The sequence below is a fragment of the Rhipicephalus microplus genome, chromosome 2, assembly GCF_043290135.1.
Source record: "Rhipicephalus microplus isolate Deutch F79 chromosome 2, USDA_Rmic, whole genome shotgun sequence".
Lineage (NCBI taxonomy): Eukaryota > Metazoa > Arthropoda > Arachnida > Ixodida > Ixodidae > Rhipicephalus > Rhipicephalus microplus.
Window position 1 is genome coordinate 283,085,174 of NC_134701.1, and position 21,171 is coordinate 283,106,344.

Here is a 21,171-nt window from a genome sequence, read left to right on the forward strand (position 1 = left end):
ATCACACATCTAGTAATGACTCGAATGGAAACTGATCTAACCCTCATCATTCTGAATATGATGATATGAAGTCAGTCCAATTTTGCTTTTTGAATATCCTTTAATATCACATTTTTGCAATACAACTCAAAACTTTTCCACGGGCACTTTCACAATGCTATTCTGTTGTTCTTGCATCACAATTCTTGGCAGCCACACATATAATCACTATTTCCTGCCCCTGGCCACATTGACTGATTGAAGAAATGTTTTGTTTCACTCACACAATAGCTTACAATAGAATATATTTCACACTTATCTTTTATCTCTACCACTCACAACTGCACAAAAAGGAATCTTTGTGCAAGTATTGCAGATCATAATGGATTTGTAAGCAGCCTTAACCACGTCCTAAAGCACTAAGACTTGTGATTCATGCATAATCTTTTATCATCTCCTGAAACATTGCACTTCATACATAACAAGTACTGATTTAGTTTCTTTTCTCCACTTGCACATGTTAAGAAATTGAGTTACTTTGTTCATTATGTACCAATTGCTTGCAGTCAGGGTAGGTGTGGCCACAAATATTGGGTGCACTATGCGTATAATTAGCAAGCAAATTTTGCTACCATGCCTTCATTTAATATGGTCTTGCATAAGTGCACAGAATTTACAGCAAGTTATACGATGTCAAACAGAGATTGGAGCTGGAGAAAAATCCCAAAGATAAACTGGCACCAGCCAAGGTTTAGCCTAGTCCCAATGTTTTGGGTCCTATTTGGTTCTTTCCTCAGAGATTAACTGGAGCTGTCACAGGGACGGCACGTTTCCTGCTGGTAATTTCAGCCTTCTGAACCCTGTACCTATCCACCGACATGTGCGTGAAAAAATTACATTTATGTTGAACAAGAAGCCACTGTATACTCTGGAGCTCAGAGGCAGAGTGTACCCGTTTCGAGCTATAAATCCTGGGAGAAGCTTTGTGTGTTCTGTCTCAAAGGTAGTGCCGTACTTTACTGGCATCAGTGAAATTGCGCTGAGGGTCGATCGGTGGCAAATTCAAAGGTGTAGGCAAACGTGTGGCAGAACAGTTCAAAGCTAGAGGTTGCAATATCTCAGGTACTGTCTGATTTCGCAATAGCATTAGGACTTGACACAAAGCAAACAAAAATTAATTTTTTGTTACAATGTAACAGTATAACAAATAACAGAAGGAAGAAAGAAAGTTTTGGTGAACACATCAATACTACATTATAATATTTTAAGCAAGCCGCAGTGCATGAACATTCTATAAAGATCTGCGCTTACAATTAGAAATTTATGATAGGTGGGGTTTAACGTCCCAAAACCACCATATGATTATGAGAGACGCCATAGTGGAAGGCTCCAGAAAATCTGACCACCTGGCGTTCTTCAACGTGCACACAAATCTGAGTACTTGGCCTGCAGCATTTTTGCCTCCATCGAAAATGCAGTTGCCGCAGCCGGGATTTGATTTCACGACCTGCAAGTCAGCAACCGAATACCTTAGCCATTAGACCACATTTTGAAATTAGTGCAGGATCGATAGCCAAATAATGCCTCTGCAAGATTACAAGAACTGTAACACAATTAAGCTAGGTGTAGGTACACAATGTCTCTTACATAAGGAGGTTTTTGCCAGGTCATCATGTGAATCTGAAGAAACCATACAGAAATTGAAAATGTTAAATAATATCCCTGGAGCCAATGAAACAAAGAGTATTTGTGTAAAAGTAGCTTTGAGAAAGCATGTTGTTCCTCATCATTCTAGACTGAAATTACATGCCACTTACTTAGCCCCATCATTAATTGAGATAGATAAGTTGCCTGACCAGCGAACATGATAAACCATGCCAGCGGTCTTGTCAAGGCCAATTCTTTGCACTTGTACAAGCACAATAAAGCTATTCACATTATACACAAAGAACCACGCATGCATAATACATGTACAAAATTGGTTCGTCTGCACTATGCATCCTGCCTTCTTGTTTTGGCAAGGGCTCTGCTCAAAGCCCCCTTGGATTTATCACATGCTACAGCCTTTACACAACAAGCTGTAGGAGGTGCAAAATCATTGTCCATTCTTTGCCAAGGAGTTTTCACAGTTCTATGAAGTGACTGAGCTTTGTGGTGAAGAGCCAGACAGAGAGTCCTGTAGTTGTTGACCACCAATGTGCTTCTGTTCCTCCGTGGCATCGACCAATTTCTCTGCCTGGGCTTTGGCGGGTGGATGCCTCTCTTCGGGCTCATCTTCTTCATCGACAGCATAAAACACCGTGTTGCAAGCTGCGGGTAAGAACAGTAGAGAGAGTCATAAACATAGCCCTTGAACTAATTAGTGCCATTGCTTCGAAGGTATAATGCTGCAGCCGAAGCTAGTGATATAATGAGTTACTTTCAAAGTAAGTCAAGTGCTATTGTTTTCTATTCTCTATTTAAATACTCTAAAGATATGTGCCAAGAAAAAAAGTGAAAAAAATAATGCAAGAGCCACAAATTATACTTGTCTTTGTCAACGAGGTCTCCTTCGTATTCGCTTCGTCTGCATGGTTAAGGCCTAAAAATTTTTACGGCAGCACCACTAAGGCAAACATCTTTTTTTTTTTTTTTTTGGAAGGCAGATCTCGACGCCTACTCGTCATGGCTACATAGAATTAGTAATTACAACAAGCACATGAAACTATAAACATATTGCAGCTCACCTGAGAATGCTGCTGGGTACTGCTGTGCCAGTTTCATCTTTAAGAACCTGGGATACGAGAAAAAAAAAAGCACAATACACTGTTTAGTTTTTTTCTTTTTCTAGTCTATTCGTATTCCCTACATTCCTACGCACGGACATAGGCAAAACTCTCTTACGAACCTAATTCTCTTGAAGACAGAATCCAAGTCTTTCTTGAGATCAAAGAGGAGCTGCGTGTGCTTTTTCAGGTCTTGGCTAGCAACGGCGAAGCGGGTTGCAGAGAGCGCGTTGCAGTTTATCAACATCTCATTTGTCTTTTCAAGTCTTCCAAGCCTGAAATTCGCGGAACCAAACGCGACGTTAATGCAATGCCGCACTCTGCCATGCGTGCTTCTCGCCGCTGGGTAACATAGTAGCAAATCTATTTATGTAGCTGCGCCGCAACGACTAAGCAAAAAGCATACAATGAATCGAGGCTGCACGTCAATTCAGTAGTGAAAGCGCCGCTGACGGGTGTTGCACAGTTAGTTTAAAACCGTATGTATATCTGAGCCATGCATAGCTGTAGTACTTACACTTGCTTCTGGCATTGTATAATCGACTGAATGTCGTTATGGTTTACTTGATTGGCCAGTGCATGAGCAATAACATCTGCAGCAGGCGACGCACAGCAGCTGAAGTCACCGTGCGCCATGTTTACATAACAGTTGCCAAGCCAGCCACGAAACCAATGTGACAGCCAAGCCAAGTCAAGCCAAAAATGTTTTGGGATTGGAACATGGGATTGGCTTTGAAATTTTACATAACATTGGTTACCAAAAGTATGGTCCCTAGAATACCGAAAGTACTTCAGTGATTGCAGCAAAAAAGTAGGTCTAAGAAAGGTCACCTAAAAAGAAGTAGTTAGTTGTAGCCCTCTATCATTATCACGTTCTTACTGCTAGCTATTGCTGCTATTTGTTTCTCTTCGGTTTCGATTCCAGCTACCGCGTCACAGTTTTTTAGAAATTGTGTTTTCCCTGCTTGTTATATTACACTCCAATGAAACATAGCAAGCTTAAAACACACAAAACTCGAGTTAGTTGTAATCATGAGTTTATTGACAAGAAAGAGAAGGCAACTATCGAAGCAGAGGGCGTTGCACGCCCTAGCTGTGCATGCAAAGATAAATATGCGTGGTGAAAAGCTTGTTAAAAGAACCTATCATTTACCATACTTCCATATCTCACTGCACCAATACTTAACAGAATATTTAGAAGTTCTTCGATAATTCAAGTCGTGGCATGGCCGTATTATGCGCACACAAGAATGCAACATGCGCCCATTATCGGTTTGTTCGTAATGATTGGGGCGCAAATTGTGAGTATGAGAGTCTAACAAAGCAGTGATCATACAACGTAACCTGAAAAAAGAAAAAAAAAATCTGCAAAAATATTTTGACCCGGACGTGATTCGAACACGCAACCTTCTGATCTGGAGTCAGACGCGCTACCGTTGCGCCACCGAGTCAGATGTTCGAGTTGTGGTTTAAAGGCAGTTTTCTCAGTTCAGTAAGGTTTGATTTTCGTATTTTAAAACAAATGATGAGATTAGTTGGTCGTTCAATCGAAATAATTATGGCGATTATACCGCTGGCAATCTAGCCTTCACATAGTCATGTGGTGTCACATAAGCTGGTGAATACACCTGTTCGCTTTAAAAGTTCTTGTGGTGCGCTGGGGTTTTCCGGCTACAGCAAAAAAGACCACCTGTTCGTCTGTCAGACTGAGGGCTTGTAATGCGTTTGCATTGTCACATGGAAACTATGCATATGCTTCATTCAGAGCATGATTCACAGCGCTACCAGCCGCTTTCTCAAGACCACAGAGCACCGATATCGAAGTGCTCGGATGCGTGTCCACTTAGAACCGCTAGAACTTAGTAGATGGAGCTACACTGTTTGCTTTCTCCGTGGCTGTTTGCGTTTGCGAGTAGCACGCCAGAGAACAGACAGGAAAGCTCCTATAGGATCTAGAAGTGCTAGACTAAACGGTCGCTGAAAAACACGCCGTTGGAATTTCGTACAGTGGCGAGCGTCGGCAGAACTTTGTCTCGGAGGGCGTCAACCAAGCGTTGCATTTGCATCGCGGCGGCAGTGGGGAGGGGCAAGCGTCGGTGTAGCCAGTTGTACTTATTTATTGTGTCAGGATATGGCGCGCATGCAACACGGGTACTAGAACAAAGAGGCACACAGACGTCGACTTTTCCATCCATTCGTCTTTTTTTTTTTCTCTCTCTCTCTTTTGATCCCCTGTTCGTTTACCCTGTTAATAAGACTGTCGTTTGTGCACTGCTGTGAACTAGAGTCACTGTATATGTTACCTTTAAGGAGCATATGAAGTTAACTCTACTGGAACTAGCCAGAGTCTACTTAACTTCCGGTTCTGCTACGCAAAGTTGCGCGAAAGCTACTAAAAGCAATAGTACGGGACGGCCAAGCAAGTGATCAAATTATGGAACGGGTTAAAAAGCCGTTCCATACGCAAGCTCTACATACAGATGCCTCTACATACGCAAGCTGTCCCATCGCCTAAAAAACGCCGCAAATAGGCATGACGCCTGCGTAGTACATTCGGCCCCTGACAAGTTAAAAAAGTTATATGGTTGAACCATCTGGAAACACAGAAGGTCTAAAACGACGAGGATTAGCAATGAGTATTACAAGTTCTCCTATGTAGAATGGGCAAAATGTAGTTTCATACCGTTGTCTTATGGTCATATCTACACAGGCAAACAGCGGTGAGTGCCCATGCGTGGTTGCAAGAGCACAGAAGATTGTTCGGACCGAAAGACTGTTTTTTGTGATGCAACTACTTTTCATCGAAACGCTCTGATCAAATGATTTTCCTTAGGAGACGCGGAGAACAGTGTGTAAGCGACCCCATAGTCCCACTAGAATTTTCATATCTCATCAGCCCTAAGGCATTGTATCTGCCGCCTCGTTAGTCTGTCTTCTTTAATTTTGCTTTTTCACTGTGCCCTCCCTGGGCGAGAGTTGGCATATCATGTGACAGTTCTGACTCGATACGTAGGGCTCCGCGTTTTCGGATAAACCTTCCCCCCCTCCCCTCGAAAAAAAAAATATAAACATTTGCCGGCAAAGTGTTTGGCGATTCGGACTTATCCGATAAGCTCCGATTTCAAGAGGACATTCTCAAAATTCAAAGGCCAAATTCATAGCTGACAATCGTCAATCGAAAAGAGCGCACCGACATCATCGGCAGCAACCTCGTAAACTCTGCTTGCGTCTAGTACAACAAGGTTAAAGGTTAATACACCAAGAAACGTAGGTGTTTTGTATTCAAGTACTTGTGCTTGTATGTATCTGTGATTGCGCGCTCAAGCCTTCCAGACATCTAAAATACACGTAGTGTGTTCACATGTTTTCGTGTTCAAATACCATTTCATCTAAGATTTCAGAGTTCACGGCAATATGAATTACATGATAATAATATGTTTTTATTTTTCGTCGAGAAGATGAGCGATGCTGGGATAAAAAGCTGAGAATCAGCTTAATTGGCTGAACTGGTATGTGCCCGCAAAATTGAACTGTAAATTTCACAATTAAGCTTCAGGTTGATCTTTGGAAGGAAGACAAATTTCAGTTATAAGATTAAATTGTATCGTGAAGAAAATTACGTATGCTGGGCACGCACCCCACGCTGAAAAAAGCCTATCTCAGGGTATTCGAATATCGCTAAGATGGGCACTCATATCTTGACTGAGTTGTGCCATAAAAAGAAAAAGAATCATTCTTCGATGTGAAACAACATAAAGTTTCACAAATCTAGAAGACTAATCAAAACTGGTTTCAGTCTGCCCGTCCAATGCAAGGTTGCACAGAAGCTACTCATTTGTTTCCCAGTACTCATTGATGTTTTTTTTTTAGATATTTTATTTGTACTTGCCCCCCCCCCCCCTCTTACTCCATGGCCTAGTGGACCTTGTGAGGTCTCATGAACAAATAAAAGTCGCCGAATACAGATCAGGTCAAATAACTTTCTTCACTGCCCTGCAAATTGGTGGAATGGGCCTGGATCCCGCCTATATATGCTTCGGCCAAGGGTTGCTGGCCCTTGCGGCTTCCTCCGATCGCTAGTCGGCCAAGAGTTGGTGCTCCAAGTCCAAAACGAGCAACGCAGACTCTCACCGTGGGCGGAGGCTGTCGCTGTATGGGTCTGCATCACAGTATTACTCACTATGCCTGAAACTCTCCTCTAATGTGGCTCTAGAGTCGCAATGTCTGCACTTCTGTCGATTATAAATCTGAATGTATTGTACGCCCATAAGAACACGGATACAAACGACTCTGTGTACTCAGGTAGTAACGCGTTTGTAACTGCAGCCATTCGATGGACAGTTCCTAGCTCAATTTCAGGCGAGGTGGGGGGAATGTACGCCTCTGCAATCTACGGTGTGCTGCGATTCCGTGAAATGTGGTCATTCTATCTTCCCTCTCCCACTCGTCAGTATTCTCTGACGCGGGACCTCTGTAAGCCTTCGAGCCTCAGTGCTGCCATCTCATAGTGTGTGAGCAAGATGTCCAAACGAGACGGACACTTAATTCTTGATTAGTATCATGTTTTAGAATCCATGGTGCCTCTGCTGCGAATCACTGACTATTACGTCCGCTTGTGTGTGTGTGCTATGGCTAACGTGATAGCTATTTCTGTAACCGCTGTTTTGAACAGTGACGTCATTGTAGTCATCTGCTTGTTGCGCTCATCGGTGATTTGGTTTCGGTTTCACCGTAGAATTTACAATTTCAATAATTCGCAATTATTGCTCGAGCCCGCTTTTACGAAATGTCAAAGCGGCAATGGGTTCCTCGCATGAATGACCTCAATTCTCCAATTCGACTTAACTGCTTCACTCATTGAAAAGGGTTAATTAATTTAGCTTTATAATTACCGTAATTACTCCTCTAAATAATATCTTCAACCCTCCTAAGATGCCCGCTGCTACAGAAAAATCAACTGTGAAGACAGCGAGCAAATAGCGCCTTTTGCTGATTTTTAAAGAATATTAGACACATTTCTTGAAACACCCTGCATAATGCCGCGAACGTATATCCAAGGTCCTCTCGATCATCGAAGCCCCGGTGACGAACTCAGCGACGGTCTTAGGGGGGTTGCGGATGAGTCCAGCGAAGAGCTCGTGTTCAACACCCCGCATCAGAAAGCGCACCTTCTTCTCTTCTGCCATTTCGGGGTCAGCTCTCCGGAACAGCATCTTCATCTCCGCAGCGAACAGTACAACACCTTCGTTAGGGTGTTGCATTCGCGTCTCCAACAAAAGGGCGGCTCGTTCTTTCCGTACAACCGTAGCGAATGTTTTGAGGAATTCGCTCTTAAAGACAGTCCAGTCGGTTAGGGAGCCTCCATGGTTCTCAAACCACGTTCGAGCTGCATCCTCCAAATAGAAGAAGACATGACGAAACGTTTGTTCGTCGTCCCACCTGTTAAAGATGCGGATGCGCTCCAGCTTCTCCAGCCACTCTTCTGGGTCTTCACCAGGAGATCCTCGGAATGATGGGGGCTCACGAGGTTGCTGCAGAACGACGGGAGGGTTGGTAGCGCTGGTCATGGTGCCTGCGTTGATCATCGTGGTTTTTACGTCTTCTTCCCTTTTTTTATCCGGGAGCAGTCCAAACTCTGGCTGAAGGCCTTGCTGTCGGCGGCTGACACGAGTTGGGCTTGCTTGTCGGCTTGGCAATGGCTTAGGGTTCATATACCTCGCACCTCCACCAGATGTCACGCAGCAAAGGACGACGCAGTTGTCTATGAGGAAAACAAGTTTATTGGAGCGAACCTGTGCTCCCCTAACAACTGAAAGAATACACAGGCGGCGAAGCAGCGGCCGGCAAAACGACGGGCATGCTAGTGAGCGTCGGCGATCGAATGACGCGGCATCGGCTGTGCGGGAATTTATATCCCTCGGCGCGAGGGTTTCTCGAATAGTCGAATTGTATCGAGAACGCCGTGATAGCGTTTGTTAGAAACGCTGTTCGTTCGAACAGCGCTTCTAACAAACAACGCTTGAAGCGTTGTTCGATAGCGTTTGTTCGAAACGCTGTGGTAGCGTTTGTTCGAAACGCTGTGAAAACGGCGATAGCACAGGCCGGCGCAGCCAGGCCGAAAAAACAAAACACAAATAAACAAACCCAATGCATGGTTCGCGGCATGGTTCGCGGCCGCGTGACAATATATCTATGCTTTTCTTTGCAATGAACCATAGTTGCGAATTAGTGCGTCTGTGTCGTTTACGTCTTTCTTCTAATGACCGTGTTTGTGTGAGCGCCATAGCCTGGCAAAATGTTGGTGTAGTAAAGAGGGGGGGGGGGGGGGGCGTGGTATCCCCTTGTGGACGCCCATGAACGAGAGGGGCTCATATACTATGTGTGTCGCACGGTGCACCGTAATATGCATAAAATATGTATTTAACAAATAAATTGAGTTGCGCAAGGAAATCGCAACACACGATCAAACAAATCAAGGAATCTATGTCTAATGAAATGCATGCAAAATATTATTTTCCAATTTTATTAAGTTGCAGGCATTCAGCGGAATCTCTACGTGGTGCGAATGTTGGTAATTGCTGCGATAATCGCTCGGTGGCAGCAGCAGTGGCAGACATTTCAGCCACTTCGGCAGCCACAAATTCCGGGTTGAGCACCAGCATGCTATAACGGTACACTTTCCTTGCGAAGTAGGCCTGCAACGAGACACCAAGGCATACAGTTCATAAATGCGTTAAGTCACTTCAAATCTCTCAAATTATTTATCCGTAGGCAGATTCCTAGAAAGCTAATAGCAATTGACAAATAAAATTGCTTGTATGAGTCATCTTCATCTGAACTACAAACTTTAAGGCTATCTCACGTGATCGCATTGAGGAGTGCGGGCGAGCTATTACAACAGTCGATCCGCAGTTCCGCTTCACTTGATTACATTATCAGCTCGTATATGTAGAAATGGAGTAAAAAAATACCGAAATATTGACGGCAGCAATTGAGCACTACGTAAACCTACTTGCACTGAATTTCTTCTTGCGCGCACCTCTATACTTTTGATCTTTACAAGCCGGTAGCCAGGAATTTTTTTTTTTTTCGATGAGAGGGAAAGGGGGGGGGGGGGGGGGGCTTGTTCAAGTCTTCACCTATTTTTATTATTTTGTGTTGGTAAAACACCCCCTACATCCAAATTTCGAACAGAGAGGGCTAAACCCCCTCTACCCTGGCTACGGCGCTGGTTCTCTACCCTTTTATGCTAAACGTTTCTACACATTCTGCGTTCGCGCAGTGTGGGTCGGCCAGTTTCGAGTCGTAATTCATTAACCACATCCATACGTCGATCCACCAAACGATTTGCCATGAAGTTTTTGGGCGATATTGTCATCCCGCACCGAGGTAACACCTGACACGTAATCTTTGCTAGTTGAAACGTGCTGCACGATTTATGTAGTCGAGCAACGAATGACGTTCGCCTTTAGGTATGTTCTGAGCAGATGGCGAATAACCTACAAGAACATTATTTTTGAGTATTTGATGTGTTACCATGGGCATTCCCAGAACCCTTTTGCAAGGGAGTGCATTAGCCGGGGGAAGGGTACGGGGGCATCCAACACGGTAGCTTTTCTTTCGCTGCTATGTCATCACTGGCAATATATATATCAAACGCGTGTAAAGTTTAAGTCAGCTGGAATTCCTGAGGTCTGTTTCACACGAATATGTGGAGCCCAATCATGGTGACGATAATAATGATGTGTGATGTTTGACGTCCCAAAACCACCATGTATGTGAAGCCCGGGTGCGCAAATGAAGCCATGCAGCTTATTGCTACTGCATATAAAAATTATTACATGAAATTCTGAAGGGTGCAGCCGGAGGGTGTTACCTTGTTCTAGAAAAGAGAACACGACAGGATTCTTACGGTGGTCTAGTGACGTATGACCCCAATGTAGCACCTAGTTATCTCCGCAGCGTTTAGTTCGGCGATAAACCAAGTCGGCGAAGAACGGGCGCGATATCGAGAGATTTGATATTGTGCGGTAAAAGCTGCCCGCCACATCCTATTTTCAACGTTTCTATGCGGGCTTAATTCGCGCGCTATTCTTGTTCAACTGTTCTCTCACGGAACGCTAGCGCCATCTGTTATAGACTCATGAAGTTGGGTTACAGTAGAAAGCAGGCGCCAGGTGTGCGACATCCGCGGGGCTTTTAATTTGCGGGTTTACGGGCGCACATCTATAAACTGGCGTCTAATCTAGTTCATTTGTTAGAAATTTTATGACGTTAGTTGCGACATCGATTAGACATAGCTTGAATCAGCGCCACCATGGCTGCCATCTTAGGGCACAAGCTCGTTGAGATAATGCGTGACCTCTTACTCGAACACGCGGAGCAATAAACTGTGATAACGGATCAGTGCCTACACGTTTCCCTCATTAAATTGAGTTCTTGATTCTTATCTTTCATTATTAAATTTATCACAGCAAAATTGGTTATTGTATATTTGTTGAAGAATAATTATCCGTTTAAATCGTTTTTTTTTTTTCGTGCATATTGTTAAAATCTATATGACTGACGCTCCAAGAGGATACATTGCTGAAATTCCCGAGGAGACCAAATTTACAGTGAGAGGGAATCTTTAACAATTTAAAACAGAATGTCAAAATAAAGCGGGAGTCACTAAAAATGAAGTAAATTTTAGTTATAGGGGGCCAGAGACTTACCATACCAAGTTTCAGAACATTTCGGTGACCCCATGTGGCCGAAATATGACACTCTTTGAAATCTGACGTCACACTGACATCCGTGCAGAGATTTCGGCACGACGTTTCCCACTCTAAATTCAATTCTTGATTCTTATCTTTCAAGAATAAATATATCGCAGCGAAATTGATGACTGTATATTTGTTGAAGAATAATTATCCGTTTAATTTTTTTTTTGTGCGTAGTGTTAAAATTTTTATGACTGACGTTCCAGGAGGATCCATTGCCGAAATTCCCAAGGAGACCAAATATATAGTGAGAGGGAATCTTTAACAATATAAAACAGAATGTCGAAATAAAGCGGGAGTCAGAATACGCCACAAGACAGAATTTCCGACGAGAAGATGTGTCCAAGTGTTACTGCATGTTCACCGAGGCTAAATATTCAGCTGCAAATTCCACTGTTTTGGTCTTAAAAAGTACAATGCATCGTTTTGAGCCTCCAGGAACTGTCAACATCAATCGAGATTCCGCCACGCAAGCGAGGAGCACCCGGTATGCAAAAGGCAGTGGTATGGCCAGAGGGTGACACCCCCCCCCCCCCCCCAAGTCCCTGATCTTTAACTTTTTTCATGGAATATCAAGTCCAAAGTGACACTCGACCACATATGTGTGCCAGGGTCCATTTCAGATCAAAGTGGTGCACCCACACCTTCAGGTGGGTGCGTACGCCCCTGGCAAAAAAAAAGTTGCGTTTGCGTTGAAAGTTCTTTAGGTTCATCAAGTAAGTTACAAAATTAGCCCACTGTCAGGCGCATGGTATCTCCGGTGATAGATGTGTCACTTTAATAAAAGCTTCTGTTCACCTCCATAAACTTTTTAGCAGAAGGAAGCGGGCCCGGCTATACGCCTCGTTCACGAAATCTTTTTTTACGAATTCTGAAGTGAAACGTTCAATGTTTTTGCCGCCTTACGTGTCATCTCGCGTTGACAATCACTTCCAAGTTCAAGTGCCATTCTGCCATACCAAAAAAGCCCTCGTGCTGAAGAAGTCCGAACGGAATAATCTCCCGGCATGCCTACATCACCCGCAACCCTGGCCATGCTTCATTACAGTCTGCCATTTTAAACTGGGAACACCACTCATCTGTGTAACGCCGCAAATGGCATTTATAATAAATAAATAAATAAATAAATAAATAAATAAATAAATAAATAAATAAATAAATAAATAAATAAATAAATAAATAAATAAATAAATAAATAAATAAATAAAAAGCGCGTGTGTGTTTGCGTACGTGTGTCCGCATGTGCGTGTGCATGTGCGCGTGTGTGTACAGTCAAGTCGCATAAATCAACAAGTTGCTTGCGAAAGCGAGAGTTCGCCAATCTCAACTTGCAGGAAATCGTGCGGGCGTCATTAAAAATAGAACGTAATTTGAAATATTTGATTTATAAGGGCGTGTTGTTTTCGTAATGGAAATGCTTTGAACATCGATTAAGAATACACGCAACGGCGTGGTCCACAAATATATTTCGTATAACTAATAAATATGAATGATTACGACGCGAACAGTGCTGCGCCAACATAACTACGCCATTTCATTGCAGAGAGCGGTGATTTTTCAGGCATTTGTCATGGTTATCAGGCACCTCCGTTAGCGAATGCACTATAAGGTTATACAGTGTTAAGAATAATGCTTGGCAAAAATTTACCTTCAATAAAACGAATAATCCGGCTGTGCCGACGAATGGTCCGACTAGCGTCATCTGCGCAGGAAGAAACATCCGAGGCGTAGGCATCCACAAGTACCCAGGAAATGAGAAATGGTTGCCGGAATCATTATACCCCAATTAAGAGCATCGTACACAGTGGAATCTAGATGATACATTTTTCATGGGAACACAAAAATAAAGCTCGTTAGACAAAAATCTTATTAACCGAACACTTTAAAAAATAACGAATATATGCATGCCCTGCCAGCAACACACTTTTACTGGGCAACATTGAAGTAGCTCGTCCAATTACTCGGCGCTTGCTTTTTTCAACGTCTAGGAGTAAATTAGTCTAAAAAGCATTTTTCTGTATTCTTCTGAAATTCCTCGCCTGACGCATCGTCATCATCATTTGACGAAGCAGCCATGGCCGTTTCTTCACCACTAGCCGACGCTGCTGCGACCTTAGCAGCTCTGCAACGTGCACTACGTGACTTGTTCGAATGCAGTTTGAACTAGTATTCCGAAAAATAAACATAACACTTTTTTATTATTTAAGTGAAGATCCGTTGTCATGTTCTCATTATTCCGTTTCGGGCAAAATTTTGATTACATTAAATGCATGTAAGTGCATTATTTCCAATGGACGTTGGCGGGAAATAAAAAAAAAAAGCGAAAAACGTGTTATGTCGAAAGATGGGTTATGCGGAATCACGTATCAACGAGATTCCAACATATACAGCCGGCGGTAAGATGAAAAAAAAAAAACAGATGAAGCTGCCACTTCGATATATCGCGAGTGCTGAAATGTGATGTTATTACTTAGACACGAAGTTCACTACTGCTCGGCAGCTCAAGCTTAAGCTGCTGCTTAGCCACTACAACATAGTGAATTTAGAACGTTAAATAGCAATAGCATTTAAATAACAATGTCTCCAACAAACCAGCAACTGCTCGCTTAAGCAGCTTTACAACCGACTTTTGTACTTTTATTTAATCAAACATATCATCGTAATTTAGCAAAGAAACATGAAAGGGCCATTTCAACTCTGCAGATTTCTCAATGACCCTACTGATGACAAACGTGTGATCAACTGTACGATATCATCTAGTCTCAGCTGTAGCTTTTCGCAGAGTATAATTTAGATTAAGGAATCTTGGTCTACAATCGGTGGATGCCAGCTTCAAAATACCATCATAACTTTTTGTGCTTGACACGGGAACACTTATCTAGCTTTGTGAATTACTTTTTGTATGTGAAACTTAAACCAAACTTTCATCTAAGCCAAAAGGTCATCGAGCTCTACTTGCTTTTATGTACCAAATAGACCTGACCACCCTATTACAGACAGTTTTATATTACTTATACTTTCTAAGTCTTTGTCTTTTTTTTCTTTATTTCCTTCTCCTATTTCCTCTTTCTCTCCTTCTATCTTATTCCTTTCCTCTGTTTCATCTCTCCTCCCGAAAATGTGAGCAGGCGTTGTGGCCCTCCAAGTGGCAGTAGCCAGCTTGCTCTCTCTCTCTCTCTCTTTCCTCTGTCTCCTCGTGTATTCGTGTATGCAAATCAAATAAATAAATAAACACTCAAACCACACATTCCTCCTAGCTGCAAAAATCGCTGGTGTGCTTTAGTTCTGACATTGCTCCTTTCGGTCACAGAGATTGCCGGCAGCAATTAGTCACTCTAGGTGAGTGACTGCTGAGAATGTGCCGGACCATAAAGCTGTACTGCCCCCCTCTCTCTCTTTCCGGAATCAAGAGGTGCAAGCAGAATTGCTTAGAGTTGATTACGTTATATACTCCCTTTGGTTAGAAAGCATATACAACAGGGGCATTGCCAGAAACTTTTTTCTGGGGATGGGGGTGAGAGGTCAACTATGAGATGATCGTGCGTGCGTTTGTATGTGCATGTGTATGTGTATATAATGCCAGACTCACTCCTTTCTTTCTATACCTAGAAGAATTCGGGTTATTTTAAGACCATGTGTTATGCCTGGGTACGCAAACGCGAAAAGCTAGCTGATCAGTTTCATCTACACGGCCGACGCATTGTTCGCCGCTATCAGTGTTCGCCACTAACGTGTGTATTGCTTGCTTGAAGTAGTTACGTGTTTTCGATTTCTGCTGGAGTTGTCTGTACCATCACGACCACGTGACAATGTGCGCATGAAAATTGGGTAAAAAAATACGGACCACCTCCCAGAAAGGAATCCTGATAGAATTCGAAGCATCAGCGGTGTGCACGGCGTTCACCCGTTGAAACAGGCTTCGATGTGGGTGCTGGAGGAACAGTTTGAAGCGAAACTCTGTGTAGCGTTTACTCGAGTAAACGTTTGTTTGACACGCAAAGACACTGGAGACGGATTGGGTTTCGTGTAAGTTTCATCGCAGATAAACGAGCCGAGAGAGTGTTGCCACTCGACGTGTGGTGGAGAGTTGCGGGCGGTGCAGAGGGAGAAGCGATGAGTTTGTTGCGAGCGGGTGGAGGAGCCGGAAGCTGCGGGCGCTGCGGTGAGCATGCTGCGGGTGAGGAGGAGAGTGACCTCAGCGCGCCTGCGAGGGAAGCGTGCGAGTGGAGCGTGACATCAACGTGCAGCTGCGGAGTGACGTATACTTGGCACCACTCACACACCTGTGGCGAGGGGAATCCGTGTCGGCGCGTTCGCACGGACGCACGTACCTACGGCGATACGCTCGTGAATCAAAGAGCTGCTTCGCATCTAAAATTGCGGGGAAGCATTGGACGGCCCCATCCACTGTCCTGCTGACGCCAGTGATACAAGGTAACACTAAAATTGTTCAGCGGTGCATGCTGAAAATCACTGGTGACTCGTTATGTGGCAGTTATTCATGCACGACCTGCAGGTATTAAATGGTGTGTAGCATGCACACTGACATTGTCCTCGTTGGTCTTCCAGATGGCGATAACAATCAGGGCCAGAGTGTGTGCCACGGTTGTGAAAGAAGACCACCACATGTATGCCAGCATCGGGACACGCGAGTTCTGCCGCCAGAGGGGTGCGTCCGGAAATGATGCAGAAAAAAAGGAAAGAAAATAAAAGAAAACGTGTACGATTGAGGCACTCAGTGAAGGCAAGTGTTTACTGAGAGCATGAAAATGACTCATGGTACCCTCGCAGACGTGCCCTTCATATGGCCGCCTCAATCTTCAGAGTTGATAGATATGAACTCCGAATAAGAAAAGTCACAATTTTAAATGGTAAGAAAACATGTGAAATCGTCGGAGGAGCCTTAGGTTGGGTCAAAATTCTGTATTTTGTTGAAAAAATGAACCTATTGACGAGGACATTCCCCAAGCTTTTCATTTTATCAATGAACGGATATAGGTACAGTAATCGCTTGTACTCCCGCTCGTTTGAAGGCAGCATTGGCGTCCTTGTCAAACTCCCTGCCATAATAGCATAGAGCCTAGAACACATCACATGATGCGGGCCAGCGTTCCAGGTTCAACTTTCAAACTTTTAAATGGGTTGCAAGCAACGGTATATCGAAGTCTTAAAATTACGCCGCTTTCGGGTGCAGTTTCATCGAAGTAAAATTATCGGAAGAGTACACCAACTGCTTGTTGACTCTTGTATCAAAAGAATTCCCCGGGTTGTGATTAGGGGGAGCCAAGTATCACTTCAGCGATTCCCCCTCCCACTCTTCCGAAAGAGAACACAATTCACAATGAATTCAAGAACAATAAGAAAGCAAAATGAAACACAACAATGCTTTTCCCAGCTGCGTACGCCATCGGTCCGCAGCTTTGCGGGGACCGAGGACAGGCCGCTAGTGGTGTGAGACAGCATGGAGCAAGGCAAGTAGTTCTTGCACTTTACCAACAGGGGCCCTCGGCAGTCATCATCATCATCATCACCATCATCATCATCATCATCATCATCAGTCTGACTACGTCCACTGCAGGACAAAGGCCTCTCCCATGTTACGCCAGTTAACTTGGTCCTGTGCTTGCTGCTGTCAATTTATACCCGCAAACTTCTTAATCTCATCTGCCCACCTAACCATCTGTCTCCCCCTAACCCGCTTCCCTTCTCTGGGAATCCAGTTAGTTACCCTTAATGACCAGCGGTTATCCTGTCTACGCCCTACATGCCTGGCCCATGTCCATTTGCTCTTCTTTATTTCAGCTATGATATCCTTAACCCCCGTTTGTTCCCTAATCCACTCTGCTCTCTTCTTGTCTCTTAAGGTTACACCTACCATTTTTCTTTCCATTGCTCGCTGCGTCGTCCTCAATTTAAGCTGAACCCTCTTTGTGAGTCTCCAGGTTTCTGCTTCGTAGCTAAGTACCGGCAAGATACAGCTGTTATATACTTTCCTCTTGAGGGATAGTGGCAATCTACCTGTCATAATTTGAGAGTGCTTGCCGAATGTGCCCCACCCCATTCTTATTCTTCTAGTTACTTCAATCTCGCGGTTCGGCTCCGCGGTTATTACCTGCCCTAAGTAGACATAGTCTTTTACAAATTGAAGTGCACTATTACCTATCTCGAATCGCTGCTCCTTTCCGAGGTTGTTGTACATTACCTTCGTTTTCGCAGATTAATTTTAAGACCCACCTTTCTGCTCTCCTTGTCTAACTCCGTAATCATGAGTTGCAATTCGTCTCCTGAGTTACTCAGCAATGCAATGTTATCGGCGAAGCGCAGGTTACTAAGGTATTCTCCATTAACTCTTATCCCTAACTGTTCCCATTCTAGGCTTCTGAAAACCTCCTGTAAGAACGCGGTAAATAGCTTTGGGGAGATTGTGTCCCCCTGCCTTACACCCTTCTTGATTGGTATTCTGTTGCTTTCTTTATGAAGCACTAAGGTAGCAGTTGATCCCCTGTAGATTTCTTCCAGAATGTTTATATATACTTCATCTACGCCCTGATTCCGCAGTGTCTGCCTGACAGCTGATATTTCTACTGAATCAAACGCCTTCTCGTAATCTATGAAGGCTATGTATAGTGGCTGGTTATACTCTGACATATACCCTCGGCAGTCACTAGCACTAAAAACGTGCATGGTCATGACTCTGGTCTTCAAAACATTGCGGCACAGGTCTCACTGAGTGAAGGCATGAAGCAGGCTTGACACCCCTCCCCTAACTGATTATGAAGACCCTGAATACGATGGCGACGACTATAGAGCCTCCTTTCACCTTCCACCGGGTATTCGTTTATGAACTTTCCTAAACGAGGACGACGCAACCTTCAGCGCGCGTACAGGAAATTAACTTTCCAGGAAAGCAAGAGGTAAATAAAAATTCGAGTGGCTCACATCTTCAATGCCGATGATAAGGTATAAATCCACGAGGCTGCTGATGTAGAATGAAGCCACCACCAGTGAACCGGCGAACTGTATCTCTGCGAAGAGGAAGACGTCAGATGATCCAATGTGGTGCTTTAAATATCACCAATGATCATACTTTGTTCGGCTCAAAATAAAGATGGACAGTTAGTGCAGCACCAAAAAGCCAGCTTCGCACTACGAGTGCCAAGCCTCAACGAAACCTTCCTTGTTTATCTTCGGTTTTCTCTTCCTTTTATTCTCCCTTTCTTTCTCTCTATTACGTTCTCTTTCTCTTTATTTTTTATTTATTCACCTGTCTTTATCTTTTGTCATTCTTTCTGTGTTTCCTCCTACGTCTTCCTTTCTCTCTCTGTTTCTATTTTGCGTTTGCTTCCTTTTTTTTCTGTTTCGATACATGGTTTCGCCGGCGTTACACCAAGCGCACTAGTTATGCTCTGACGACAAGTGATCATCATCATCATCAAGGCACTCGAATAACAAGAGGAAGAATATTAGTTCTCCTTGGCGTGAGAGTTTGCTCAATCTGCTACACATGAAGTGCTACGCCCAGTGACGATGACAGTACACGACAGCTCGGTGCCCTAAAATGCTCCGCACATAAAATAACATTACCTAGTAAGAGCTATATGCCTGACGCCTTCGAACGCTCCTCGCATTATTGCTCCTAAGTGGAGGACGTCGCTCTGGAATGACGGTGGGACTGTCACATATACCTGCAGGGTTGCTGTCGATCGAGCTGAGCTTGAGCTGAACGGCGGCGTCCTCGGCCTTCAGGACGCTGAAGAGGAACACCATCACCAGAACGCTGTTCAAAGTCTGCGTGCACACACATGTTGACAGAATAAGAGAAGAATGGCTATAGTGAATGCCTACAAACTAAATATTAGTAGTCATTTCCGGTCAATTTAGTTAGAACTTCGTTACAGATGTGTAGTTGTTGTTTAGTATAGCCGACCAATCACTTATGACGCACAGCGTAATACTTGAAGGCACGCTTTCCGGTCTTAAAATGTGTAGGTCCCATTCTCATGCCTCAAAGGCGTGTGCAAGGGGAGAGGGGGGGGGGTAAAGTATGTCCCATACATTGATTTAGGAACCTTCGCCCCCCCCTCCTCCTTTTGAATAAGAACCTTGCGTACGCCTATCTGCGCATGCGCACAGACAGACGCACGTGCTACATTGTTCGCGAAGTCTCAGCCTTCGTCACCCCATTCAGAGTTGCATTCGATCGATTGTGCGTGATGGCGACCTGTATAACAACGTCGTTTTTGTGACAAGCCGTCTTCGTGTATTTGCCTACAGAATCACCATGCGTCCATGCCACAAATGCTGCCTTTTTTGTATGATATTTAGAACACTTGAGACGGTGTCACGAACTCTCTTGAGCGAACTCAAATACTGCTCACTCGACATACTTATAACGTGCAGATTGTGAACAATGCTCATATACGATGCTTGACATAATTCAAGATAACGGGCGTTGATTGGCAACTTACGAAGAAGATGCTGCTCGTAGTCTGTATGCCGGGCCTGTTCTTGAACATGAGGCGGTCAAAACAGTCGCCCATCGTGCGGTGATAAGGAAGGTGTCAGCTGCGAAATAAGTATAATTTCGCCGGCTAAAGAATTGTACGTGCGTATATTCACTCAAGAACATCAGTGAACTGTGACGGCGTGAACTAAATTGCCTGCTCAATATACGGTGCATCGCATACTGAGGAATATGAACGAATTTAAGCAGCTCTAAATAAACGAAAATGTATAGTGTATATTCAAGCCAGCAGATAATGGACGCGTTTCGCAAGCCTAATCTGAAAAGTTTTCATAGCTGTTGCTTATATTATTCAATATAAGGTGTTACAAAATAATGAAGTGACCCTTGTCATGGTCTTACCTTCCAATCTGTCCGAGCAGATTTGGGGTGACCACGAATTAGCTTAGCTTTGGAAACGAAAGTTATCCTTGCTGGCGTGGCGCCTTTGACTTCTTTTTCTTCTTCTTTGAATTCAACTAACAAGCCACAATATGAAGCGTGGAAACTTGGGCAAGTTGGTAGGGAACAACTGAATATATGAACTGCGCAACGAAGAAGTATACCGCGTAACTACGGAACTAACTTTCCTGCCCTTGTTTTTGCTTTCGTGGTTACGTTGTAACTACACTTCGAGGTTGCGCTGTTCGTATACTTAGTTAAGACAAAATAAAAACGGCAGCTACGTTTTATACGCTAGTAAACTATACACGCATCAAATTTAATGCATGTCTGCCGACATGTGTAAATATTGTAGCTATTGTCCACTTGTAGGTCGCAACCACACTTTCAGAAATCATTGTTGACGTGCAGGGTATATGCCTCTCACGCTCCCCAGCATTCATTCGTAAAACTGTCCACCTCTCGACTTTGCAAAAATCTATTGCAAAAATAAAAAAAAAATTAATCATCTGGCTAGAAAACAGCGAGTGCATGAACATTTTATCCTGTTGGGCTAGGGCCGTTCCTCGGTTAATTGCCGATAGGCTTTTAATTCAGTAAGATATTTACTGCTGCATGTTTTTGAAATAATAATAATAATAATAATAATAATAATAATAATAATAATAATAATAATAATAATAATAATAATAATAATAATAATAATAATAATAATAATAATAATAATAATATGGATAATACCCTGATGCGGAAGAACCCT

General features: G+C 43.6%; 2 protein-coding genes and 1 non-coding gene across 7 annotated transcripts in view; all 3 read right to left on the reverse strand.

Annotated features, from left to right (window-relative positions):
- Positions 1-1,908: 1,908 nt before the first annotated feature.
- LOC119180100 (kxDL motif-containing protein CG10681) lies at positions 1,909-3,395 on the reverse strand. Its single transcript, XM_037431241.2, has 4 exons — positions 3,262-3,395; positions 2,867-3,019; positions 2,706-2,752; positions 1,909-2,289 (listed from the first exon to the last, which is right to left on the reverse strand). The coding sequence occupies exons 1-4, from the start codon at positions 3,378-3,380 to the stop codon at positions 2,111-2,113; spliced, it is 498 nt and encodes a 165-aa protein (XP_037287138.2). The 5' UTR covers positions 3,381-3,395; the 3' UTR covers positions 1,909-2,110.
- Positions 3,396-4,123: 728 nt separating this feature from the next.
- Positions 4,124-4,195, reverse strand: TRNAW-CCA (transfer RNA tryptophan (anticodon CCA)). Its single transcript has one exon. It is a non-coding gene; the product is annotated as a tRNA-Trp (tRNA).
- A 5,037-nt stretch (positions 4,196-9,232) lies between these two features.
- The window catches only part of LOC119180114 (uncharacterized), a 42,587-nt gene continuing 30,648 nt past the window's right edge, over positions 9,233-21,171 (reverse strand). For 3 of the 5 annotated variants that reach the window (XM_075882163.1, XM_075882162.1, XM_075882164.1), the window contains exons 2-7: positions 19,975-20,071; positions 19,192-19,294; positions 18,446-18,531; positions 16,054-16,161; positions 13,155-13,208; positions 9,233-9,439 (exon numbers count right to left, since the gene is read on the reverse strand). In XM_075882163.1, coding sequence (XP_075738278.1) covers positions 9,254-9,439; positions 13,155-13,208; positions 16,054-16,161; positions 18,446-18,531; positions 19,192-19,294; positions 19,975-20,046 — 609 coding nt within the window. In that variant the 5' untranslated portion in view covers positions 20,047-20,071 and the 3' untranslated portion in view covers positions 9,233-9,253. Of the gene's footprint in view, positions 9,440-13,154; positions 13,209-16,053; positions 16,162-18,445; positions 18,532-19,191; positions 19,295-19,974; positions 20,072-20,372; positions 20,711-21,171 lie in introns of those variants that run through there. The other 2 variants (XM_075882165.1, XM_037431272.2) reach the window with 2 other exon arrangements.